We start from the raw sequence: 23,052 nt of genomic DNA, 5'->3' as shown, positions 1-23,052 counted from the left end.
ACCCAGTCACATGACCACCAAGCCATGACTACCAGTCACATGACCACCAAGCTATACTCACCCAGTCACATGGCCACCAAGCCATGCCCACCAAATAAGCCACGCCCACAGTAAAAAAAAATGAATTCCACCACTGGTTCCCTGCCTTCCATAATATCTATCCAATTTTTTCAACCCTGCAAGACTGGCATTCTCCAGTCAATGAAATAATATTGGAAGCACACCTTCTCTATGTCATGTTTGCCTTCTAGAAAAAGGTTCCACTTAAGATCTGGGTGGCCCCACTCAACAGTTCTTTAGAAGAGCTGTGAAGACCATCATTAAGGGACAGTGAGACTCTTCATTTCTTCTTCTTTTCCATCTTTTGTCTTTATTTCTTATATTTTTGATTGTGATGAGCTGCCCAAAGGGGCAGCATACAACTTTCATAAAGTATTGTTATTGCTATTATTTTACATTTCATAAAATTGGGTCTAATATATATAAAAGTGTATTTCGTCATTGTTAATATCTAACATATAAAAGCTCTTTATTTTTTCTATAGAAAGCTGCTATGCTTCGGTAAATTCTTGCAAAGTATGTGTTAGTCCTTTAAATAAATGCTAATTTTTTGGTTTTTTAAAAATCTAGGTGAAGATGGAGCAGGTAAAACTAGCTTAATTGGAAAACTTCAGGGAATTGAAGAATATAAGAAAGGAAGAGGAATGGAATATCTGTACCTAAATGTTCATGATGAAGATAGAGATGGTAAGTACAGTTGAGACATGAATATGATACGTTAGTTAGGGCACATTGCAGTATTTTAAAATGTGTGTCATCTTTATTAATCAACAACTAGTAGTACGGGGTCCCCAACGCCCAGGCCAAGGCCCACCACTGAGCTTTGACCTGTTTAGTCGCATGAGCGACTGCCTGCCACATATGCACAGAGATCAACTTAGCGATGGCAGACCAGCCTGTATACGCACATGGAGCTCAACTTGTATGAGCCACTTCCCTTCCCCCCTTGCCAGGCTGCCCAGTGGTAAACATTGGGGACCACCGCCTTAATATATTTCATATATATCAATGATGGCGAACCTATGGCACATGTGCTGGAAGTGGCACGCAGAACCATCTCTTCGGGCATATGGAGCCATCGCCTGTTGCTCATCTGGGTCCCGGTGCATCGGTCAGCTGGTCTTTTGCGCGCTGGGAAGATGATCTTTCAGTTTCCAGCATGCGCATGCCTTGCAGCCATCAGTTTCTGGTGCACATGCGTGTGCAAAGACCAGCTGGCCGAGGCACATGTGCGCGCCGGAACCCAGAAGAGCAACAGGTGATGGCTCACGTGCCCAAAGATGTGAAGAGGGGATCCCCGCTTCCTAGAGGAGTAGAGCTGTCGACCTGGAGGGGCAGGCCAGGGCTTCCCTCCCTCCCTTCCCAAGCGGGCTTCTTGCGCGGCCCCGGAAATCCAGTCTGCAGCACCGATGAGCGTCCGGTTCAGGCGCAACAGAAGAGCAGTGGCAGCAGGAGTGACTGGCCAGCCCTCCTGGGGCAGCTTGACTCCCTGACGGTGGGGCCTCTTTCTCCAGCATCCCAGCCAGAAGAGGGAGTGCGGGAACCACCACCGGCTGACCACCCAGAACGTGGCTCTGGGTGGAAAGGTGAACATGCATACCTTGCCACTGCTCCAAGGTGCACTGTTGGTGCCTCATGGGTTAATCCGAGCACATCCCTCCACCCCTCCCAAAGCTCCTTACACTCCCTCCTGCGCCCTGGACTGAGCTGAAACAGGCAAAGGAGGTTGGATTGATCCACACCGCCTGACAACCCCAGGAAGCCGAGCAGCCACTGCGCCATTCTGTCACTGGGGAAAGAACTGAGCCGCCCAGCCAGGGGAGAGTGCCAAGCCTGCCGGCTGAACTGGGGGGCCACCATCCGCCGCTAAGCCAGGAACTCCACAGTACACTTAGCAGCTGGGCTCGGTTGGTGGCAGTGAAGTTGCCAGGGCTCCTGTGTTCCCTGCAGGGCTTCAGGTTTGCATTTGGGCTTGTTGGGACCTCGCCTCTCTGCCGGAGCTAGGACTTTGGGGAACTCTTGACTGGCAGGCTCGGAGCACTCCCGCTCTGGTTTGTCAAGTGAGGGATGCCTGAACTGTGCATTGCAAAGCAGGGTTTGTCCGCAATCCAGAGCACCTGGCTGGCTCCTGCCACTGTCAGGGGCAGGGGGCGATGGTGGTTCTCACACTGCCATAGGAGGGCCGGATGAGAGCACAGCTTCTTGCGCATGGAGACACCACCAAGGACCTGAAACGCCAGTGGGGAGTGACTGGCAGCTAGCCAGTTGCTCCTATCCCTCACCCTCCAGAAGCGGCATGAGCGGGGGGCTGCACTCTTCCTGGCCCTGACCATGTCTTTGGTGGCTTAGCAACAGAAGGCATGTGGCCGTCTCCTGGGCATCCCCATTGCGCATATGGCTGAGATGACGGGTGTTGATTTCCTTTTTATCCTTTTTATGCGCTTTTTGGGAGGAACATTTCTCAGGCACTAGGGTACGAGGTACACCGACTGGGAAGTAGTTGCGTTCCCTTGGCAAAAGTGGTGGTGGGGGCTGCGCTGGCTTGTTCACTATGGTTGGGGGGCGCTTCTTCAGCACTCTTTTGGTTTCCGGCGCGCGCATGCGCACTAGCCAGCTGGTTTTTGTGCGCACATGCACACCAGAAACTGGAAGACCAGATGGGCAGGAATTTTGAAAGAATGGTTTACACTATAGAAAACGTGGTGATTAATTGAGAGTAACTATGCAAGATAAGAAATTTTCATTATCTTTATTGACTGCTACTTGCTACTTTTTTTCTATTCTCTCTGCATCATGTTGCCCATCATTTCTAATTATTTTCCCAACTGTTTCACTTTGATACTGAACTTTACATTAAAGTGTGTCATTTCCCTCAAACCCAATATTTCTTACTAGCTTTTATTTTGTTCCCTTTTTTCCTGTTTTTGTCTGTTTTTTCTCTTAAAACATGGCCAGTGTCAAAATTCACCGGACGTTTCGCAAATACAATTGAAAACAAAAACTATTTCATTGTGCAATCATAATGAAGTTTTTAGTTCCAGCTACTCAAAATATATTTAACCAGATAAGAATTCAGACTTTATTTTTAATGAAAGGTGCTACCATGTTTTCTTTCATAATAATTTTTTTAGGGGTTTCATGCTAGTTTGCCTCCTCATGATGTACCCTGAATAGCATGGTAGTGTGAACCAAAAAACTAGCAACAATTGGCAGCCAGATTACATTGAAGAATTGGCAGTTAACGACAATTTCTAGTCAGACATCTTTGTAGAACTCCAGGCTCTCTAAATACATGGTAACAAATAAAACAAAAATAATGAGAAAACCTACTTCTTCCTGTGCATGCTGATCTTCCTCATCTATCAATTGGCAGGCTTAAATCCAGGAAGCCCTCCCTGGCACTCGCTCAACAACTGTCTAACAACTTTGACACAGAGGAACACACAGAGAAAAGCCAAATTTGCTGCTGAACGGCCAGATACAGGCAGTTACTGAGTTGACCCTACACAAAAGGTGCCGGGTTTCAACCTTCCTCGCCAGCATTGGTCAACTCGGAACAGGATCTGTACCCAACATGGTGTCTGCCAGGACTCATTGTTTAAGTGGGGTCTTGTTTCATACCCCTCAGTGTGACTGTGGTTCTGCTCGACAAAATATCCATCACATTATATCCGAATGTCCATCAAGAGCTTATACTGGTCCAATGTCTGATTTTTCTCAACATAGACCACCCTGACTTTGAATGGCTGGGTGAACTGGACATTAACATTTGAACCACATTTGAACATTTGTATTTGACATATGCTAAATAAATAATTTTTTAGAAAATATTTGCTACTAAAATTCAGTGTAATCATAATTGTGCTGTATAGATCTATGATTTATTCTTCTCATTTATATTAATGAGCTATTTGACTTTTGCTTTTTTTCTAGATCAGACAAGATGCAATGTATGGATTTTGGATGGTGATCTGTACCATAAAGGCCTGCTCAAATTTGCAATAGAAGCCACCTCTCTAAAGGATACTTTAATTATGCTGGTAGTAGATATGTCTAAACCATGGACTGCTTTAGATTCATTACAAAAGTGGGCAAGTGTTGTAAGAGAACATATTGACAAATTAAAAATTCCTCCTGAAGAAATGAAAGAAATGGAGCAAAAAGGTAAGTATTACAAAACATGTATTTAATACGTGTTGGGAAATTATCTATAGCTTTATCTTCATTATAAAGGCATACTTTTCCATTCTGAAAATATTAGCTATTATAAACTATCAGTCTTCTCTATTAAACCAAATCTAATGGTGACTTTAGATCTACCATCCATTTTTATGCTAAAAATTAATTGGAAGAGACCCTATCTTAAGAGGCAATATAAATCTTCTAATTTAAAATTAAGTATTTTTAATATTTTATAGCAACCTTATTAATATTTTCTCTACAACTGTAAAGGATACCAGGCTATTTTTATAGTCTTTTCTAGAAATAGAAAAACAATTCAATTTAAAATTCTTGAAATAATTCTTTTCATTATAAAGGTATAGAATCAGTGTGTCTGTTCAAAATACACTAATTGATTTTTTTTAAAAAAATCTTTAAATTCATGTTTATTTCACCTGTGTCTTCTAAAATGATCATTTGGCAATTAGGTCAAAATATCTGAAAATAAACATCGAAATATACTTCTGATATTAACAGCCTGCTCCATAATTGATGGACTCATTCTTACTCAGAGATGTGAGTTATATCCACTAAATCCTATTTTTAATACACTGCTCAAAAAAATAAAGGGAACACAAAAATAAGACATCTTAGATCTGAATGAATGAAATATTCTTATTAAATACTTCGTTCATTACATAGTTGAATGTGCTGACAACAAAATCACACAAAAATTATCAATGGAAATCAAATTTAGCAACCCATGGAGGTCTGGATTTGGAGTTACACTCAAAATTAAAGTGGAAAAAAACACTACAGACTGATCCAACTTTGATGTAATGTCCTTAAAACAAGTCAAAATGAGGCTTAGTAGTGTGTGTGGCCTTCGCGTGCCTGTATGACCTCCCTACAACGTCTGGGCATGCTCCTGATGAGGTGGTGGATGGTCTCCTGAGGGATCTCCTCCCGCACCTAGACAAAAGCATCCCCAACTCCTGGACAGTCTGTGGTACAATGTGGAGCGAGACATGATGTCCCAGATGTGCTCAGTTGGATTCAGGTCTGGGGAACGGGTAGGCCAGTCCATAGCATCAATGCCTTCATCTTGCAGGAACTGCTGACACACTCCAGCCACATGAGGTCTAGCATTGTCTTGCATTAGGAGGAACTCAGGACCAACCGCACCAACATATGGTCTCACAAGGGGTCTGAGGATCTCGGTACCTAATGACGGTCAGGCTACCTCTGGCGAGCATATGGAGGGCTGTGCGGCCCCCTTAAAAAATGCCACCCCACACCATTACTGACCCACTGCCAAACCGGTCATGCTGGAGGATGTTGCAGGCAGCAGAACTTTCTCCACGGCGTCTCCAGACCCTGACACGTCTGTCACATGTGCTCAGTGTGAACCTGCTTTCATCTGTGAAGAGCACAGGGCACCAGTGGCGAATTTGCCAATCTTGGTGTTCTCTGGCAAATGCCAAACATTCTGCATGGTGTTGGGCTGTAAGCACAATCCCCACCTGTGGACATCGGGCCCTCATACCACCCTCATGGAGTCTGTTTCTGACCGTTCAAGCAGCCACATGCACATTTCTGGCCTGCTGGAGGTCATTTTGCAGGGCTCTGGCAGTGCTCCTCCTGTCCCTCCTTGCACAAAGACGGAGGTAGCGGTCCTGATGCTGGGTTGTTGCCCTCCTACGGCCTCCTCCATGTCTCCTGATGTACTTGCCTGTTTCCTGATAGTGCCTCCATGCTCTGGACACTACGCTGACTGACACAGCAAACCTTCTTGCCACAGCTCACATTGATGTGCCATCCTGAATGAGCTGTACTACCTGAGCCACTTGTGTGAGTTGTAGACTCCATCTCATGCTACCACTAGAGTGAAAGCACCGCCAGCATTCAAAAGTGACCAAACCATCAGCCAGAAAGCATAGGAACTGAGAAGTGGTCTGTGGTCACCACCTGCAGAACCACTCCTTTATTGGGGATGTCTTGCTAACTGCCTATGCTTTCCACCTGTTGTCTATTCCATTTGCACAACAGCATATGAAATTGATTGTCAATCAGTATTGCTACCTAAGTGGACAGTTTGATTTCACAGAAGTGTAATTGACTTGTAGTTACATTGTGTTGTTTAAGTGTTTCCTTTATTTTTTTGAACAGTGTATAAACAAGAACTTCTTAACTATAAAGAAAATGGTGTGGTATCTTATATTTTTAATCTAAACAACTTTTTAACTATAAAGAAGATAGTGTGGTATCTTATTTTACTAATCAGCTTTGATGTGCTGCAAACCAAGAACCAATAATTTGGTGCTCTTCAGATGTTTAGGTTATAAATTATTAGCGATGCTAATGACCCAATGAGTGATAGAAGCTTGGCCTATTTTAAGATAGTCCTAGAGAGTGATTTTGGACTTGAATGTGCAGGTTATGCCTGATCTATGAGTTACAGGATAATAGATAACTTTTTGGATTATGGGGTTTTTCTAAGCAATAGACAAGGTCCTTCAATTCAATTCAAAAGTCTACTTCTCTCTTCTGTAGATCATTTATTTATTTATACCCCATATTTCTTAACTGCTCATTTCTCTTAAAATTAATGTTTAATTTTAATTAGGGCTATGAATACTTTGAAAAATTTGTTTTTCTTAATAATTTTAACTGAACAATTTTATAATAATAAAAGTAAATACAAACTAAACGCAAAAAGAAAAATAGAAAGAATAAAAAGCTCAAAGAAAGAAAAAGGAAATTAAAAGGAAAAGGAAAAAATTTAAAAGAAAAGAAATATTTAAATATGTGATTTCTGATCTTCATCACCAGTACAGGTAGTCCTCAGCTTATGACCATAATTGAGCCTGGAGTTAAATTTTAAATTGTTGTGGTCATATGTTGAGACATCACATAACTTGACCCAATTTTTTCAGCATTTTTTGCAACAGTTGTTAAGCAAATAATGCAGTCATTAAGTGAATGCCATGATTGTTAAACAAATCCATTTTACCCATTGGGCATTTTTGCCAGAAACCAACAATTAGAAATAAGCAAAGAATGTAAAAAAATCTCAATATGGTCATAGGGGACATCACAGAACACCATAAAGGTGAGCAAGTTACCATGTGTCCAAATTGCTGTCATGACTGTGGGGTGGGGAAGTATTGCAGCCATTGTAACTTTAAAATCAGATTGTAAATACTTTCGAAGTGATTTATTGTAACTTTGAACAGTTGCTAAGTGTTCATAAGTCAAGGACTAACTGTATAAATAAATTTAAGAACTCTTCATCTCCTTTGAGGTTACAAATAAATATATCTTCTTGTAACCCATACTGAATTTATTGGCAAATCTGTATACCCTCAACTTTTCAGATCTGGTGTCAACAAAAAGGGTTACAAGAGCTTTATATAATATGTCTTATTTTAACCATGGTCAAGCAGACCAACTTTATATTTCTTCTGTTTACTTCTAACAATCTTAATCTTTAATTCATTCAGATATTTTGTAGGATTTGATTTTGTTTTTCTTTTTACCATCCCAAAGGCTTCTTCGAGGCTTTAGCAAACCTCTTTTATAAATCCAATAAAAAGTCATTATCCAGGTAATTCTCTTAGTTTATCATTTGTATTTCCACTTTAATTTTTTAAACTTTAGTCCAATTTTGAGAGGGTTACAATTTCTTTTGTACCAATAAAAATCTGCCCAGGTCATTTTCTTGGCTTGTCATTTGTGTTTTATTTTAGTTCCCTTTTTATTATCCAATATTTATGGTTCTAATATTTCTACACAAGGCAAAATTTATTTCATATATATCATCCTTCATTAACATCTGTCTATAGAACATCATTGCTGACATTGTAATTACTAATTTCTACTCCCATTCTTCAAAACCTTCTAGATACTTAAAATGTCATGCTTTGTGTCATTTTGTAAATCCCAGAAATAACCAAAAACAAAAGACTAATAAGAGTTGTTCAGATTGAAATAGAGCCAATAGTAAGGCACATCCAATCATATGAATTAATGTTTCAGCCCCTGAGTTATATCTTGACGAGCACAGTTATCAAAGCCATCAATTTCTTAATGTTCTGGCTGAATTTTTTCATTCATCACATTAACCCTGTACCTAGGACAGTAACAAAAAGAGCTGGAGAAAAAGAGAGTATATTTACACCCTAGTTCTTATCTTAAATATAGAATTTTGGAATTATTAATGGCCTCAGGATTTTAAAAAGTCTAAATAATAACTATTTAATTAAGCCATTAGGAAGCACCCTAAGATAAATCTAACAATTTTAATTGTATAACAGTTTTAAGCTGATCCAAGATAATACTATGAAAGGTATACTGTAGTTCAAGTCTAACAACTTTTAGGTTGTAACAATATAAGGAAGCTCATTTCAGTACTAAATATTTTTTAAATATCTATTATACATAAAATTTTAATGAAATAATTATATGACTTTTTGCAGTATTTCTGAGACTAAATTTCTTGAGTGCAATGTCTCACTAAAACATTGTGAATGTAAACTAGATAACCTTCTGCATTGAAATGTCCTCAGAATTGATATTTTGTAAGGTGTAAGCAAAGAATGATTTTTAAAATTGTCCTTTAAAAAAAAAAGCTGGTGTTTATCTTTGTCTTTAATATCTATTTCCAGTTTTTTTATTATTATGCAGTATTCAGAATTTTTTTACAGATTGCAACTTGTGCTTAAAAACTTGATTATATATATGAACCGAGGTAGCACAGTGGTTAGAATACTGCTCACTGCCAGGAGTTTGATTCAGCTCAAGGTTGATTCAGCCTTCCATCCTTCCAAGGTCGGTCAAATGAGGACCCAAATTATTGTTGGAATCTGTAAACTACTTAAAGAATGGTATAACACACAGTGAAGCAGTATATAAGCCTTAAGTGCTGTTGCTATACAATCGGGTTGTGACTGGAGTCTGGGAATGGATTACAATCGCGACCCGACGCGCCACTGTATAATATTTCTCTGCTGCCTATTAATTAGGTTTTTTTAAAAAAATTGAATATTCTCTGGAAGAAGGGCAAACATAATTGAAAAGTATTTATACCCCTTGATTTATAGTCTCCATTGAGACCAAAATCTTGGTCGTAAAACAAAGTAGTTATTAAACAAGGTATCACATTACTACTCTCAACAACCATGATCTTGGCATTCCTGGTTGCAGTTGTCAAGTAAACTGCTGGGTCATTAACCAGACAGAATCACAGATATTGAGCATGTGATGCTTCAGAAGGAGGGGAAGAGATCCTGGGAGGCCCAATGCATGCTGTATGCTAGTGTTTCCCTGCTTCAGAGCTGAAACTCCCTCCTCCCAAAATCTAAGTAGGATTTTCAGCCTCTGAACAGAGAGACACTTGCACACAGCCTGCATGACATCTCTTAGGGCGGGTGTTGGCAACCTGCGGGTCCAGAGCTGCATGCGGCCCTTTGTCAGATGATCCCATCACTAACTGACCCCTCCCCTCCCCTCCCAGTCACTCCTTGCCTGGCCTGAGAAGGTAAGAGCGACAGTGGCGGATGGAGACTTGCTTCATATTCCAGAGTGGGAGTGAAGCACCCCTCTATTTGTCTCCTCTTCCCGCCCTTGGTGCATGCACTTCAGTCACTCGGGGAGATGCGCAACTTTCTCTCTGCCCCACTGATTGGCTCGGCTGTGGCTGACTCCGCTGCTCTTGCCACCTCCATGGCCTGTTTGCTGCTCTTGCAGTGCCTTGCGCAGCACACTTAAATTTAGTGCACTTCACAATGGGGGAGACGACATCCCCTCCTCCCCTGGAGTCCATTATGCAGAGCATTAGCTGCAGCCAGGCCGGGCCAGTGTCTCAGGGTGAAGAGAAAGTCACATGTCTCCCCAAGTGACCGAGGTGCACGCAGCACCAATAAGGGCAAATGAAGAGGCAAGTAGACAAGCGCTTCGCTCCTGCTCTGAAATATGGAGCAAGTCTCCATCCTCCACCGCCACCCTTCCCTTCTCAAGCGAGGAGTGACTGAGAGAGAAGGGTGAGGGGCAGTGCCAGCCAGTGGTGCATTCAGCCTACAGGAAGCCACAGCAAGGGGACGAAAGATTTATCTGGGAACCTGAAATGACTCTTTATTTAAATCATATGGTAAAAAGCACCCAAAGAAGGAGAAAGAACCAAAAAAAACCCACCCAACCCTCGCCTGTTTTTGGAAATGGTTTGAGAGGGAACACAGAGAGAGAGAGAGAGAGAGAGAGGAGAGAGAGAAATGACAGGACGGTGAGGGAGAAAGAGAGGGAGAAAGAAATAGAGAAAGAGAGTTGAAAGCTAGAGAGAGAGATGAGAGAGAGAATAAGAGAGAGAGAGATGAGAGAGAGAGTAAGAGAGAGAGAGATGAGAGACAGAGAAAGAGAGAGACACATAGAGAGATAACGGTTTCCCAGAGAAAATAAAATACCGGGAGCCACAAAACCTGGTAGGCGTGCCTGGGGGGGGGTCATGTGACTGGGTGGGAGTGAGTGATGTTGAGTTGGTGACGCCCACCCAGGTTTTGTGGCTCCTGGTGTTTTCTGTGGGAAATGTGTCCAAATGGCTCTTTGAGTGTTTGAGGTTGCAGAGTCTTAAAGGCCTTCACCAGCCCACTGAGGCACACTATGCTCATACCTTTCTGTGCTGCCACTCTATCCAGGAAACTCCTGCTTGAATTTTGACTTCCTCTTGTCTGTGGACTAGCTGAAAGAGTTGTATCTTAAAGGAATTTATCTCCCTACCTACTTGGATTTCAACAATCCATGCAAGCACAGAACTGAAATTCTTGCAGTTTTTTTCAGTCAACTTAGAGCAAAAGGATCTCCTGCCAAAGGTTTTCAGCTCCATACTCGCTTGGATTGCTGAAACCCCAGACGGCACAGAATTGAAATCCTTTAGCAGGCAACTCTTTTAGCCAGCCCAGAACAGCAGAGAGTGTCCTCTTGGAAGGCACAGCACTTGCAATCTTCCCTACTAGCTTCCTCACTGGTATTCTGGGGGATCCAGCAGAGAGGACTACAGATAATGATTACATGGGAATCTCTTGTAAATATGAACAGGTTGTCAAACATTCATATAGTGATAGAGATATGACATTTTACACCCTTTCTCGGGCCATTGTTATTTGAACTATTGTTTGGTGAATAGTAATAAGTCAAGGGCTACCTGTAATATTTCTGACAGAGATGCAGAGTTTAGGAAGAAAATAATCTATTTTTATTTTCTTTTTCTCTCTTTTCTTTCTTTTTTTCCCAGTTGTTAGAGATTTCCAAGAATATAAAGAACCAGGAGAAGATTTTCCAGCTTCTCCACAAAGGAGAAATACTTCATCGCAAGAAGACAAAGATGATAGTGTTATTTTACCTCTGAGTGCAGATACATTAACATGTAACTTAGGCATTCCTGTTGTAGTAGTTTGTACAAAGGTTTGTTCCATTTTAATTGAAGCTATATGTCTTCAAATAATTTAATTAAGCCTTTAAATTAATTGGTTCATAACACCCTTAAGAGAAAATAATATATTGCTTTTTTAAAAAATCTCTTATTTTTAGTCATTTCTTATCTCTTACTTTCAACATATTGTAAACTGGTAAATGTGAAGATTATATGTCTTTGTATGTAGGCTTCAGATGTATTTTAGATTGATGCTAATTATGATTTTAGAAACAATAGAAATCCAGTATATTAATGTAAATATTGTATACTATTTTATCCATTGGGAGTTTCTAGACATACAGGTAAAAATAAAATTCTACATTAAGCTCAACTATCTACAGCTATTTACACCCCTACCCAATATTCTACAGTTCATTAATCCCAACCCAATAACCAATTATTAACCCCAACAGTAATTATTTTACTTATTTCTAGTGTGATGCCATTAACCTTCTGGAAAAAGAACACGATTACAGAGACGAACACTTTGACTTTATCCAGTCATATATCCGACAATTTTGTTTACAGTGTATCCTTTATGAGATATACCTACATTAACTTTCAAATTAGATTATTGTAAAGGTCATTCTATGCTGTCCAACTTCTACTGAAATAAAAAAGATTAAGGTGATAAGATTATTCTATCTTGATCTTATAGACTGAAATGTCAATAAATGACGTTTTACTTTATATAGCCTTTATTCTTCCTTCCTTTCCAAACAATCAAACCAGGAGTTATCTTTTAATCACTTTATGGAGAAAAATGGTTGAATAATAATTTGAAGTTGGTCTTATTTATGTTCATTCTAAAGTTAGTCACTTTCAAGTCTTGTGTAACAAAAACAGGAAAGTATTAATTATATATTTAATTGTCTAGGCCATAAAAGAAGGAATAAAAGGTCTATATGAGTGGTCAAATGGATTTTTCTTGTTTTATTGGTATACAGTACATTGGTGTACAAGTAAATACTGATGGTACTTATTTAGTGTCCACAATTGGAATCAGCAACTTAGTCATTAAATAAGTGATCACTAAAAAAATTTATGATCCTACTTCAGCTTTCTTTTGCTTTAAAGATCAGAGAAGGTTGTAAATGCATAAATTAGTCCCAAATTTGCTTTATCACCATAATGTCATGCCATAATTCTGAACAGTTCAGAATATATGTGGCACTTACTAAACGCATACTATCTATATGATAAAAACATGTTTTATAACAAATTATTAAATTGTTAAATTTGGCAGTTGTGAAACTATAGATTTTTAAGCTTGGTGGATATCAGTATATCTTTAAGAAGATAATATTTTCAAAGTATAGATTTGCAAAAAATTAAAATGTAGAGTTTTCTTCAACAAATATTTCAGATGGTGCAGCCCTTATTTACACTTCAATAAAAGAGAATAAGAATATTAATTTAGTTTATAAATATATTGTCCAGAAATTGTATGGATTTCCTTTCAACATACCTCCTTTTGTTGTGGAAAAAGATGCAGTATTTATGTAAGTTATTTAGTAATAGAATTTCTGTAAAACTAGTTCTTTAAAATATTGTTGCTTATTTTCAATGTTTTCAATGAGTTTTTATTTAGATTTCCAATTGCTGCAATTGAAATTTTTAGAATTCACTGGGAGGAAAAGTTTAAGACAGAAGAACGCTTTTCTTGTCACACTGAAACCTCGCATTTTTGTCCTATAAATTTTAAAAGGCTTCCAAATGAAGTATTTAATTGCTCTATATTGGATTAAGAGGGGAAAGTATACTCAAAACAGTAATAAATAAACTGTGCATTTGTATGTGAATTTTTATTGTGAATTTTTTATTTTAAATTTCAAAAGGAACTCAATAAATTTAATGAAAAAAACAAGCATTTTTGTATGCCAGAGAATGAAAAATGAACAGTTGAAATCTTGTCTGATAGAGTTTTGCTTTCAGTCCTACAGGGTGGGACAATGAAAAAAAGATAGGAATATTACAAGAGAACTTTCAGATTTTAAAAATCAGTGACAACTTTGAAGATATTGTTATAAAGCCACCTGTCAGAAAGGTAATTGCTTACATAATTAGAAGTCAGTATATTGGTTTATTTGCAATCTTAGAAAATCTTAAAAATAATATGATACCTATTTAAAATAAAACTGAAATTCCTTTTTTGATTGTAATCTGAATCATATTTCAAAGTAATTATGATTTAATAAAGATGTGATTTTAATTTCAAAGTTAGGGTCTTTACAATACTGATCTTTTTTAAAAACTTGCTGAAAACTGAGCTGTTTTAGAGAACCTTTCCCATCTTTATTTTTGTATTTTCTACTAACTTGATATTGTGTTTTGTGCTTATGCTGTTTATTATTATTTTTATTTCATGAATGTTGGGGTTATAGGTTGTCCTATGGGTATCTTAACTAAATTACTCTATGTAAACTAAGAGAAATCTTTTTGAATTGCAACAGGATAGAAATACATAAAATCAATCTATCCATCAATCATTCAATCCATAGCCATGGTATCTTTCAAAAGTAGGATTGGGAACGTCATAACTATATTTTCAGTAGGATATAAAATTGATGTTATAAAATGTTGTCATAAATTTTACTTATAAAATAATAGCCCAGACACCCATAATCTCTTAAAAAGCTCATAGCATAGCATGGAGGCAAGAGCTTCTCTCATTTCTGTGCAAAAATCAGTTGAGTGTTAAACTCCGAATATGAAAGTTCTTATGTTATATTAGACTAGCTCGATACTCATGCTTCGCTATGAAACTATGTAGTCGGGCTTAGTTTTAGGGGAGGAAAATGGGGCTGGGGAATCAGCCTCTACCTATCAGCATCCATTGATATTTATCTGGCTAGCGTCCTGTCATTGGGTAAAAGAATTGAGAAACTGAAACAGTATTTGCTGTGTGAACAAGGAGACAAAAATAAAGGAGCCTGAGCGTGGCTTAGCTCAACTGTTCTATACTAAAGGTAGTTGCTGCTCTGAAACTCCTGTCCTCTACTTGTGTTTTGCATTTGGAACAGATTTATTTTCAGGTGGGGAGAGGGAGTAGAACTCTTAGCATCAGAGCATTAATAATAATATACAAAATACTAATGCTGTGATGATCATTTCAAAAAATCCTTTCTCAGTGAGCACCTAGAAGCCAAGAGGAGCATATGTGCCAAATTTCAAGTTTGTAGGCTTTACGGTTCTAGAAATTTTGTGATGATGCATGAGTGGTATTTCGCTTTTATATAAATAGATACCTACTGAGGTGTTGGTTATTTGTGAATTTACATGATAGCTGGATAAGATTCTTAGCAATTGGAACTTGCAAAACCACTGCCTTGAGAAATTTAACCCAGAGTCATAAGTATTTTATGATAAACAACAAAAATAAGAGATTATTTAGGAAATTTGATTGGTTAAATGAGGCCTAGGTGATTTAAATATTTTAAAGGTCACAATAATGGTGGGAGGATAGCTTTCTAATATTTATGTATCTCATATTTTACTAGACTCATTTTAATAAGTTTTTGTTGTTACAGTTTGTACATGAAAAGGAAATAGTAGCAGAAGATGATCAAGTATTTCTTATGAAGCAACAGGTATTAATCTCTAATTTTCAATCATTAAAATGTATTTTAATTTGAATTAACTTTCATATATATGTTTTATGAAATGTTTATGCTGTTGCATGTTTGATTGTGTTTTTTAGACCCTGTTAGCCAAACAGCCACCTTCTACAACTGGACGGCCAGTGGTTAGTAAAAAAAAATTAACTTACTGGTATTAATAATTTACAAATGTTTTGTTCTAGTGTAGTAGAGTGGCATATTTCTAATAATATTTCACTGTCTGCTTTTTGCACCTGAAATTTTCAATCTTTTGCTTCTTTTTAGACTGTATATTCTGTAACTGTACATACCTAACATTTTTTTGAATTCAGTGGAGTAAATGTAAATGTAAAACATTGTTTTGCTAAATCATATATATCCTATCTTTTGTTCATTTCATTTTTTAATTCTTTGTATCAACATTAATCAATGAAATTGGATGATAAATACCACTGTGTGTGATCTTTACTTGCTTTTGATATAACTAATCTAAGCGCGATTAAAAGTTGTTTCTAAACTTTCCTTATCAGATATCTCTTCAAACTTGACAAAGTTTTGGTACCAAAAGATCTATAAATCTTTATAGCATTTAATGGGGAACCCATTTACCTTTTGCCATTTTAAATTACTGGTTTAATATTTCAGATAGTGGAGGAAATAATAGTTATTTTGGTGTATAATTAAATGTGGTAGATTAATTTTATTTTAAAAGGCCTCTATGTCTTCATTTATTCTCTGGTTTACTATATAATTCTGAATCACTTTTCATTCTAAAAAATAACCCCAGAACATCAATTATGAGAAAATTAACTCCACATTTTTAGATTTTGAGAATGAGATATATGCCAAAACTGAGATATTTAGCAAAGGGTTACCAGTGTTGCGAATGTTATTCAGGTGTTGATGGTTTACGTTAGTATTCAGTCAATCACTCAAATGTTTATTTTGGTCATAGACCAGTGAAGTTTATAATGAACGTCATGTTTTTTCTTCCTAATAAGTATCAGATTAAAAGGTTTTCCTAATCCGTTGAAGTATGTTCAGTGATCATCATGTATTCTTGTTCATTTTATCAATCTATACTCCTTAAATTACAATCTCATTTTCTTTTTTGTATTTGCATAAAATTTCCTAATCTTTGTTAAAACATCTGATAAAAATCTTAATTTAGAAAACTTTTTTATAGGAAAAAGGAAGGAATTGATTATTTTCATTCTTCCAAGTTGCTAACCTGAAATGAAATGCCATTTATTATAATCATTTATAGATAACCTGATTCATAACTATAGTCTTAAGAGGTTTTTTTTTATAGGCAGATAATCAAAGTAGAATATTTTAAACATTTTCCAGATGATCTTATGTCCATGAGATAAGTGATTTACATTAGGTTCATGTTCTCTGTAGGATACCTCACAAAGGGTCCCTGGAGGATCACCCAGGACACAGAACAGATCTGTAACCTCCAATGTTACCAGTGTTACATCAATCCCTGCCGTATCTAAAAAAATAGATCCTAGTATGAAAGGTAAAACGCTGAAGATAATATTAATTTCTTGTAATTGTGTGGGATTTTGGTTTAATATTCAGTTGATGAAGCAAGCCTTTATAATTGACATTTATTTATTTATATTTGTATCCATTGTATAACAACATTTTATTATGTTTAAACATTTCAAATTGAAATACAATATGTTATCACTGTGTCATGGAATTTTTTTAGCTGGAGCCACAAGTGAGGGAGTATTGGCAAACTTCTTCAACAGTTTGCTGAGTAAGAAAACTGGAGCACCTGGTGGACCCAGTAACATGGGTTGTCCAGGAGGAGTAGGAGGCACTGGAAGTGGTAGCAATGGTACTCTGCCATCATCTGCAAAGAAATCAGGTAAGAATTTAGCTGAATTTAGATTAATTGAAGTCATATTAAATGCTCAATCAACTACTGTAAATACAGTATAAAAATATATATAATGATTTAACATTTATGTTTAGTGATTTGTATTTTAGCTGATTTCCTCATTGTTACTAGTAATCTAGTGTACAAGCTTATAAATCCTTCCACAGAGTTTTAACTCTGTCTTTGCCTATAACCTGTGGATTTATTAAAGCCTTAAAGATGTGGTATGGGAAACTTACTGTGTGTGGTTTTGGCAAAACAAAAAACAAGATTGATTGATTGATTGATTTGTAAAATTTATTAGGTGCCATCTTACCACAAAGCAACTCTGGGTGGCTTATGATTTTAAAAAGATAAAAACTATATAGGTAATCTTTGACTTAAAATCACAATCGAGCCCCAAATTTCTATTGCTAACTGAGGCATTTATGTGAGTTTTGTCCTATTTTATCAGCTTTCTTGCCAGAGTTGTTAAATGAATCATTGTAGTTGTTAAATTAGTAACTCAGTTAAATGAATCTCTATTTTTGCTTTTGAGAAAATTCCAAAAGGTGATCACATGACCCTGGGACATTGCAAGCATCATAAATATGAGTCAATTGCCAAGTGCCTGAATTTTGATCACATGACCATGCTGCAACAGCCAGTGTGAAAAATGATCATGTCACTTTTTTCACTGCCATTATAATTTTGAATGGTCACTAAATGAACTGTTGAAAGTTGATGACAACCTGAACAAAAACTAAAAGATATAAATATAATACTGTGAAGATCCAAACACTACACCGCAAATTAAAAGTGGGAAAAACAGAAATAGGATTGTGGGGGCAGATGGGATCTGTTATTAATCTATCACCCCTCTCCACTGTAAGATTCTCTCATTGGAGCCACCAGCTATCTGGCAGAGCCAGATCTTTAAAGCTCTTGTAGAAGATCAGGAGGGTTGGAGTCTACCTCAGTTCCAAGGACAATATGTTCCAAAGGACAGGTGCATATTAATTTCCTATTTTTTTCTGTTTTCTCCAAGTCATATTATAAAGACTGTTTAGATACAGTTATGACAGAGAGAGATACACTATGATATGGCAAACTGACATCAGAGCAGATAATGTATTACATTTGTAACAGTAAAGTTATCTATTGCTAATACTCTAGTATTTTTATTGATTGTTTAATATTTTCCATATTCTGGAATTATTAATTCTACGGCATAAGCAGATATCTTTCATCTTACCGTTCTTTTGTGTATCAATGGGAATGAATAAGATATTATTTATCTTTACAGGCAATTTTCCTCTCCTTCAGCCAAGAATAATGTATATGTCTGTTTTCTTACAATATTTTGAAGGTATATTGATAGGAAGTTAGTATAGGAAATTACTGTCATCAATGCATTCTTTCCTAATATATGAGTATAGACATGCTATTTGTGATACTGATTTTTTAGAGTTTTTATGGAATATCTTTTCTTCTCAGACTTGTTTAAAACTTTGCCAGTTTTTCCTTGTCAATTTCCTCATTCCATAACTGGTAATGAGAGATTAACAATCATCTCATACTGCAAATTTTATACTTCAAATGTGCTTGAACCAATTTTTACCTTAACATTATCAAAAATTACGGACAGTATCTTAGAGCTGAAATTGGTTTTTAATTGTTAAATAGAATATGGCTATTAGAACACAACTTTGGGAAAGCAGTTTGTTTCACAAAAGAGATTTAGAAGGGGGGGAGCCAATGCACCTCAAAGAAAAGGTAAAGACACTATTACAAGATTACCAGAGGTGGGCTGCACTCACATTAACAACCTGTTCACTTCGTTTGCATGCGCCTCTTTGGGGCTGAAACTCAACTTCAAACATGCAGCTAATCTACTCAGGCAGCTCCAGTGAGAACAGCAGGTGCAGTGCAGATCACAGGTAGGCAGCATGGGCGGGGGAACAAACCAGAAAGTTATATATGGAAAGGATAGCGGGGGCGGGGTCAGCCAGTGATCACAACTACTAGTTCGTCCGAACCAGTTCGACCAAACAGCAGCCCACCACTGAAGATTACGTTTATGAAAGTAAGTCCACAGCATGTATTTTCAATCTGAAAAAAATATGTGAAATGCATTTTAGTATTAGTTAAAAATATGTAGAAACAATAATGTCAAATTCTGTAATAAAACATTTGACATACAATGCTTGCATAGAAAATTATTTAAAACATTATTACTTCTTGTTTTTAATAGGACAAAAGCCTGTTTTGACTGATGTTCAAGCTGAATTGGATAGAATCTCACAAAAACCAGATTTGGTTTCTCCAACAACTGCTATGTCCCCCACAGAAGGTGGGGCATCTTGAAGTCACCAAATATATCAATTTATTCAGTTTTATGGGATAATTTAATTGACTTTGCCTCTTCGTCCAATGACTGGAATTGGAAAACTGAAATAATTTTAGAAAAGAACAAACAGATATCTGTTGTATTGCTGAACATTGTAAAAGGAAATTGTATATATAAAATTATTACACAATGTAATACACAATTCACAATTCAGTGTGACATTCAAATATGCTTATTCCTTAAAGTCAGTGCCATTCTGAAAATTTGAAGGTGTCCACTTAATCATTTGAAATCATAAAGCTGCTTGAAGAGTTGGCAAAATGATATGCAAGAAATATGGGCATTTAATTTATATTGAATTATCATTTTAAGTCAGTTTTACAAAACCTCAGTTTTGCAATTTTGTGGAGAAAGGGTAAATAAACCATTATTCTTTAGGACACCATCAATAAACTAACTTAAATGTTAACACTGTTTGGAATATGATTTCAAGTTATGCTGATCTCATTTGAAATCTAATTGCATTACACTATTTGAATTAAGTGCTGCAGTATTGAGGATTCATTCAAATTATTGGCATGGGCACTTTGGAATTCTAAATTTCTGAAAAATAATTTTAAAAGTACATGTGAATGTTATTCTCACTTTAATAAAAATAAAATCCTTAGATTTGTCCTACATTTAATGCCTTAATATTTATTTTTGTTTAGGTAGAAATCTCATTTAAAACTTTTCATACAGATTTCAGCATGTTTTTGTAGTGCCTATTTCTTTGCTTTTGAGAAAGTCATGTCTATTTGTTTGTATCCCATTTTCATTATGTTTAAAAATAACTCAAAGCAACAAATATATCCTATACCTTCCATCTCCTATTCTTCCCACAATAAGCACCCTGTTAAGTGGACTGGCCTGAGAGAGAGTGACTGGCTCAAAGTTATCCAATTGGCTTTTATGGCTAAGACAAGACTTGAACTCACAGTCTCCTGCTTTCTAGCCTGGTCCCTTAACCACTAGACAAACTGATCAAACTAGCTCTTTTAGTTTAATAAATTAACTTATAATGTTGTCTTCTAGACTATTTACAGTATAGAAGTACTTTGAATACTATAGAAGAATTCTTTATTGGCCAAGTGTGATTGGACACACAAGGAATTTGCCTTGGTGCAAATGCTCTCCGTTATACATAAAAGAAACATATGTCAAAAGTCAAGAATCATAAGGTACAACACTTAATAATAGTCATAGGGTACAAATAAGCAATCAAATCATACCAGAAGACAGTCAATATACAGTAAATGGTAAGGATGCAAGCGACAAAGTTACAGTCATATAGTCACAAGTGGGAGGGGATGGGTAATAAGGAGTGATGAGAAGATTAACAGTAATAGTAATACAGACTTTATAAATAGTTGGACAGTGTTGAGGGAATTATTTGTTTAGCAGAGTGATGGCATTCGGGGAAAACTGTCCTTGTTCCTATTTGTCCCGGTGTGCAGTGCTTTATAGCATCGTTTTGAGGATAGGAGTTGATACAGTTTATGTCCGGGATGTGAGGATCTGTAAATATTTTCAAAGCCCTCTTTTTGACTCATGCAGTATACAAGTCCTCGACTGAAGGCAGGTTGGTAGTAATTGTTTTTTCATCCATAAGCTTTTAAGCATCTCCTTTGGATTCCTCCTTCCTCAAGCAGTGTCTCATGAAATTCTTCTACCTTTCACAAGTAATGTGCCATACAGTATTTGGTTCATGTTTAAGAAATCCAGAGCATAGTTTAATTACATGATAGTACAGCACAACTCATTGGCCTATGTCAGCAAGGGAAGAAAAATACAGATCCCCACAAAGCATTGTAACAAACATGAAAGCACTATTTTAAAAAATTCATGCAACATTAAGATCACTTGAATATATTCTATGTTATTAGACAACAATTTTTTGAATAAGTAATCAGCTTGAAGGATTTTTCTTGGCATTTCTAATAATACTTTTTTTTAAAAATCATTTGTCAAATAAGCTTTTTTATTAACTTTTGCTTTAAAAAATGGATGAAGTAAACTTAAACTACAATTGTTTTACATCATTAAGATCTAACTGCTAAAAGAAGACATACTCCCAACAAGAAACATATTTACAGAAGATTCTTTAGATAAGTTTTCTTCAGTTATAATGAAATAAATCGAATCTTTGAACGAAATAAACACAGTATGAACATTTGGTGTGCATTTAAAGATGTACACCAGTTTATACTACAGATGAGATAAGTAATGTATCTTTCCAGGCATTTATATATTAAAAGTTGAATTGCTTGCGTTTAACTTTATTTTTTTAAAAAAATTTATTCTTTAAAACAAAAAATACAAAAATTTCATTTCCATTAACAGTTATTGTGTCATTGTATATACTTGTTTCTTATTTTTTTATTTTATTTTTTATACATTATGTTGGGTATATGAATACTCCAACTGGTTTGGGTGAATAAATATATAAACCTAGGTTTAAGTGTTTGCAGCTTTAAGCACCAAAAACTGCAATGTAATTTGATAATTAAGGGTGCGGTTGCAAGCAGCAGTAATAAGGCAGTGAGAGAGACGTAACACTTCCTGGTTACTGCTTCCTGGTGTTACTGGTCGCTGGTCTGCTGGTCTCTCTACTGCCTGCTGTTTTACTCCTGTATGAGACGTCTGTTTGTTGGCTACTGTGCAAGATACCATTTCTATTGAACAAAAGGACTGTTTACTTGGTGAGCTGTGCATACTCAGCGTTGTCTTTGAGAGAAAGGTATCGGGAGGAGAAGATTTACAAGCAGATAAAGACATTGTATTTACTGTTAATGGACTAGGTAACTGGATGGATATACTGGATATTGACATATGGACTGAATGACACTTCTTAATCTCTGTGTGAATTAAATAACTATTTAAAAACTACAAACAGTGTTTTTGTCTCCAGTGTGTGTATACTCTTGGGCCCAGCCTCTCTCTCATTTGGCTGCCTGGCTTGACTGCTGCTGTGCACTCTGCTTGGGGGTTTGTCCCCAAACACTAACATTGGTTATGGGCCCAGCTGTGAGCACAGTCTAACTAACCAGGTTATAGCAGTGAGAGTTGGTGTGAGTTGCACATTACTGTAAAACAAACTGTTTGTTGAATAGTTATTTATCTAAAGAGCAATGGCACAAGTAAATTTGCCAAGTCTGTCCATGATATCCAGACTAGATGGAACAAACTATGTTTCATGGTCAATGAAATGTAGTTTACTGCTACGAAGAGAAGGTTTGTGGGACATAATAACAAACCCACCAGATGTATCTAACTTAGATCCTAATGTAGAAGAGGATGCCAAAAAGATACAAGACTATGAACGAATGAATGAGCAGGCTTTGTGCATCATAGGACTTACTCTCTCAGACCAGCAACTGATTCATATTCGTGGAGAGTTAAATGCTGCAAACTGCTGGGAGAATCTCAAGAAGATTTATGTTCGAGACAGTGTAGGAGCTCATATCAATCTTACACGGAAGCTGTTTAGAACACATCTTGAGAG

At 36.8% G+C, this 23,052-nt stretch overlaps 1 protein-coding gene across 3 annotated transcripts in view; it reads left to right on the top strand.

Moving 5' to 3' along the window:
- DYNC1LI1 (dynein cytoplasmic 1 light intermediate chain 1) overlaps positions 1-20,193 on the top strand; it is a 67,645-nt gene extending 47,452 nt beyond the window's left edge. Inside the window, exons 3-14 of one of the 3 annotated variants that reach the window (XR_015740340.1) lie at positions 631-747; positions 3,994-4,224; positions 11,507-11,676; positions 12,122-12,215; positions 13,053-13,188; positions 13,622-13,733; positions 15,217-15,276; positions 15,387-15,431; positions 16,690-16,810; positions 17,006-17,167; positions 18,052-18,167; positions 19,413-20,193. Coding sequence is in view for 2 of the 3 variants with exons in the window: in XM_026717765.2 (XP_026573550.1) it covers positions 631-747; positions 3,994-4,224; positions 11,507-11,676; positions 12,122-12,215; positions 13,053-13,188; positions 13,622-13,733; positions 15,217-15,276; positions 15,387-15,431; positions 16,690-16,810; positions 17,006-17,167; positions 19,413-19,525 (1,361 nt within the window). In the remaining variant the exon portion in view is untranslated. Of the gene's footprint in view, positions 1-630; positions 748-3,993; positions 4,225-11,506; positions 11,677-12,121; positions 12,216-13,052; positions 13,189-13,621; positions 13,734-15,216; positions 15,277-15,386; positions 15,432-16,689; positions 16,811-17,005; positions 17,168-18,051; positions 18,169-19,412 lie in introns of those variants that run through there. The other 2 variants (XM_026717765.2, XM_087917751.1) reach the window with 2 other exon arrangements.
- Positions 20,194-23,052: the final 2,859 nt, after the last annotated feature.

This window comes from Pseudonaja textilis, chromosome Z (assembly GCF_049901715.1).
Source record: "Pseudonaja textilis isolate UNSWEBS1 chromosome Z, rPseTex1.2, whole genome shotgun sequence".
Classification (NCBI taxonomy): Eukaryota; Metazoa; Chordata; class Lepidosauria; order Squamata; family Elapidae; genus Pseudonaja; species Pseudonaja textilis.
This window is presented reverse-complemented; position numbering and strand designations above follow the sequence as displayed.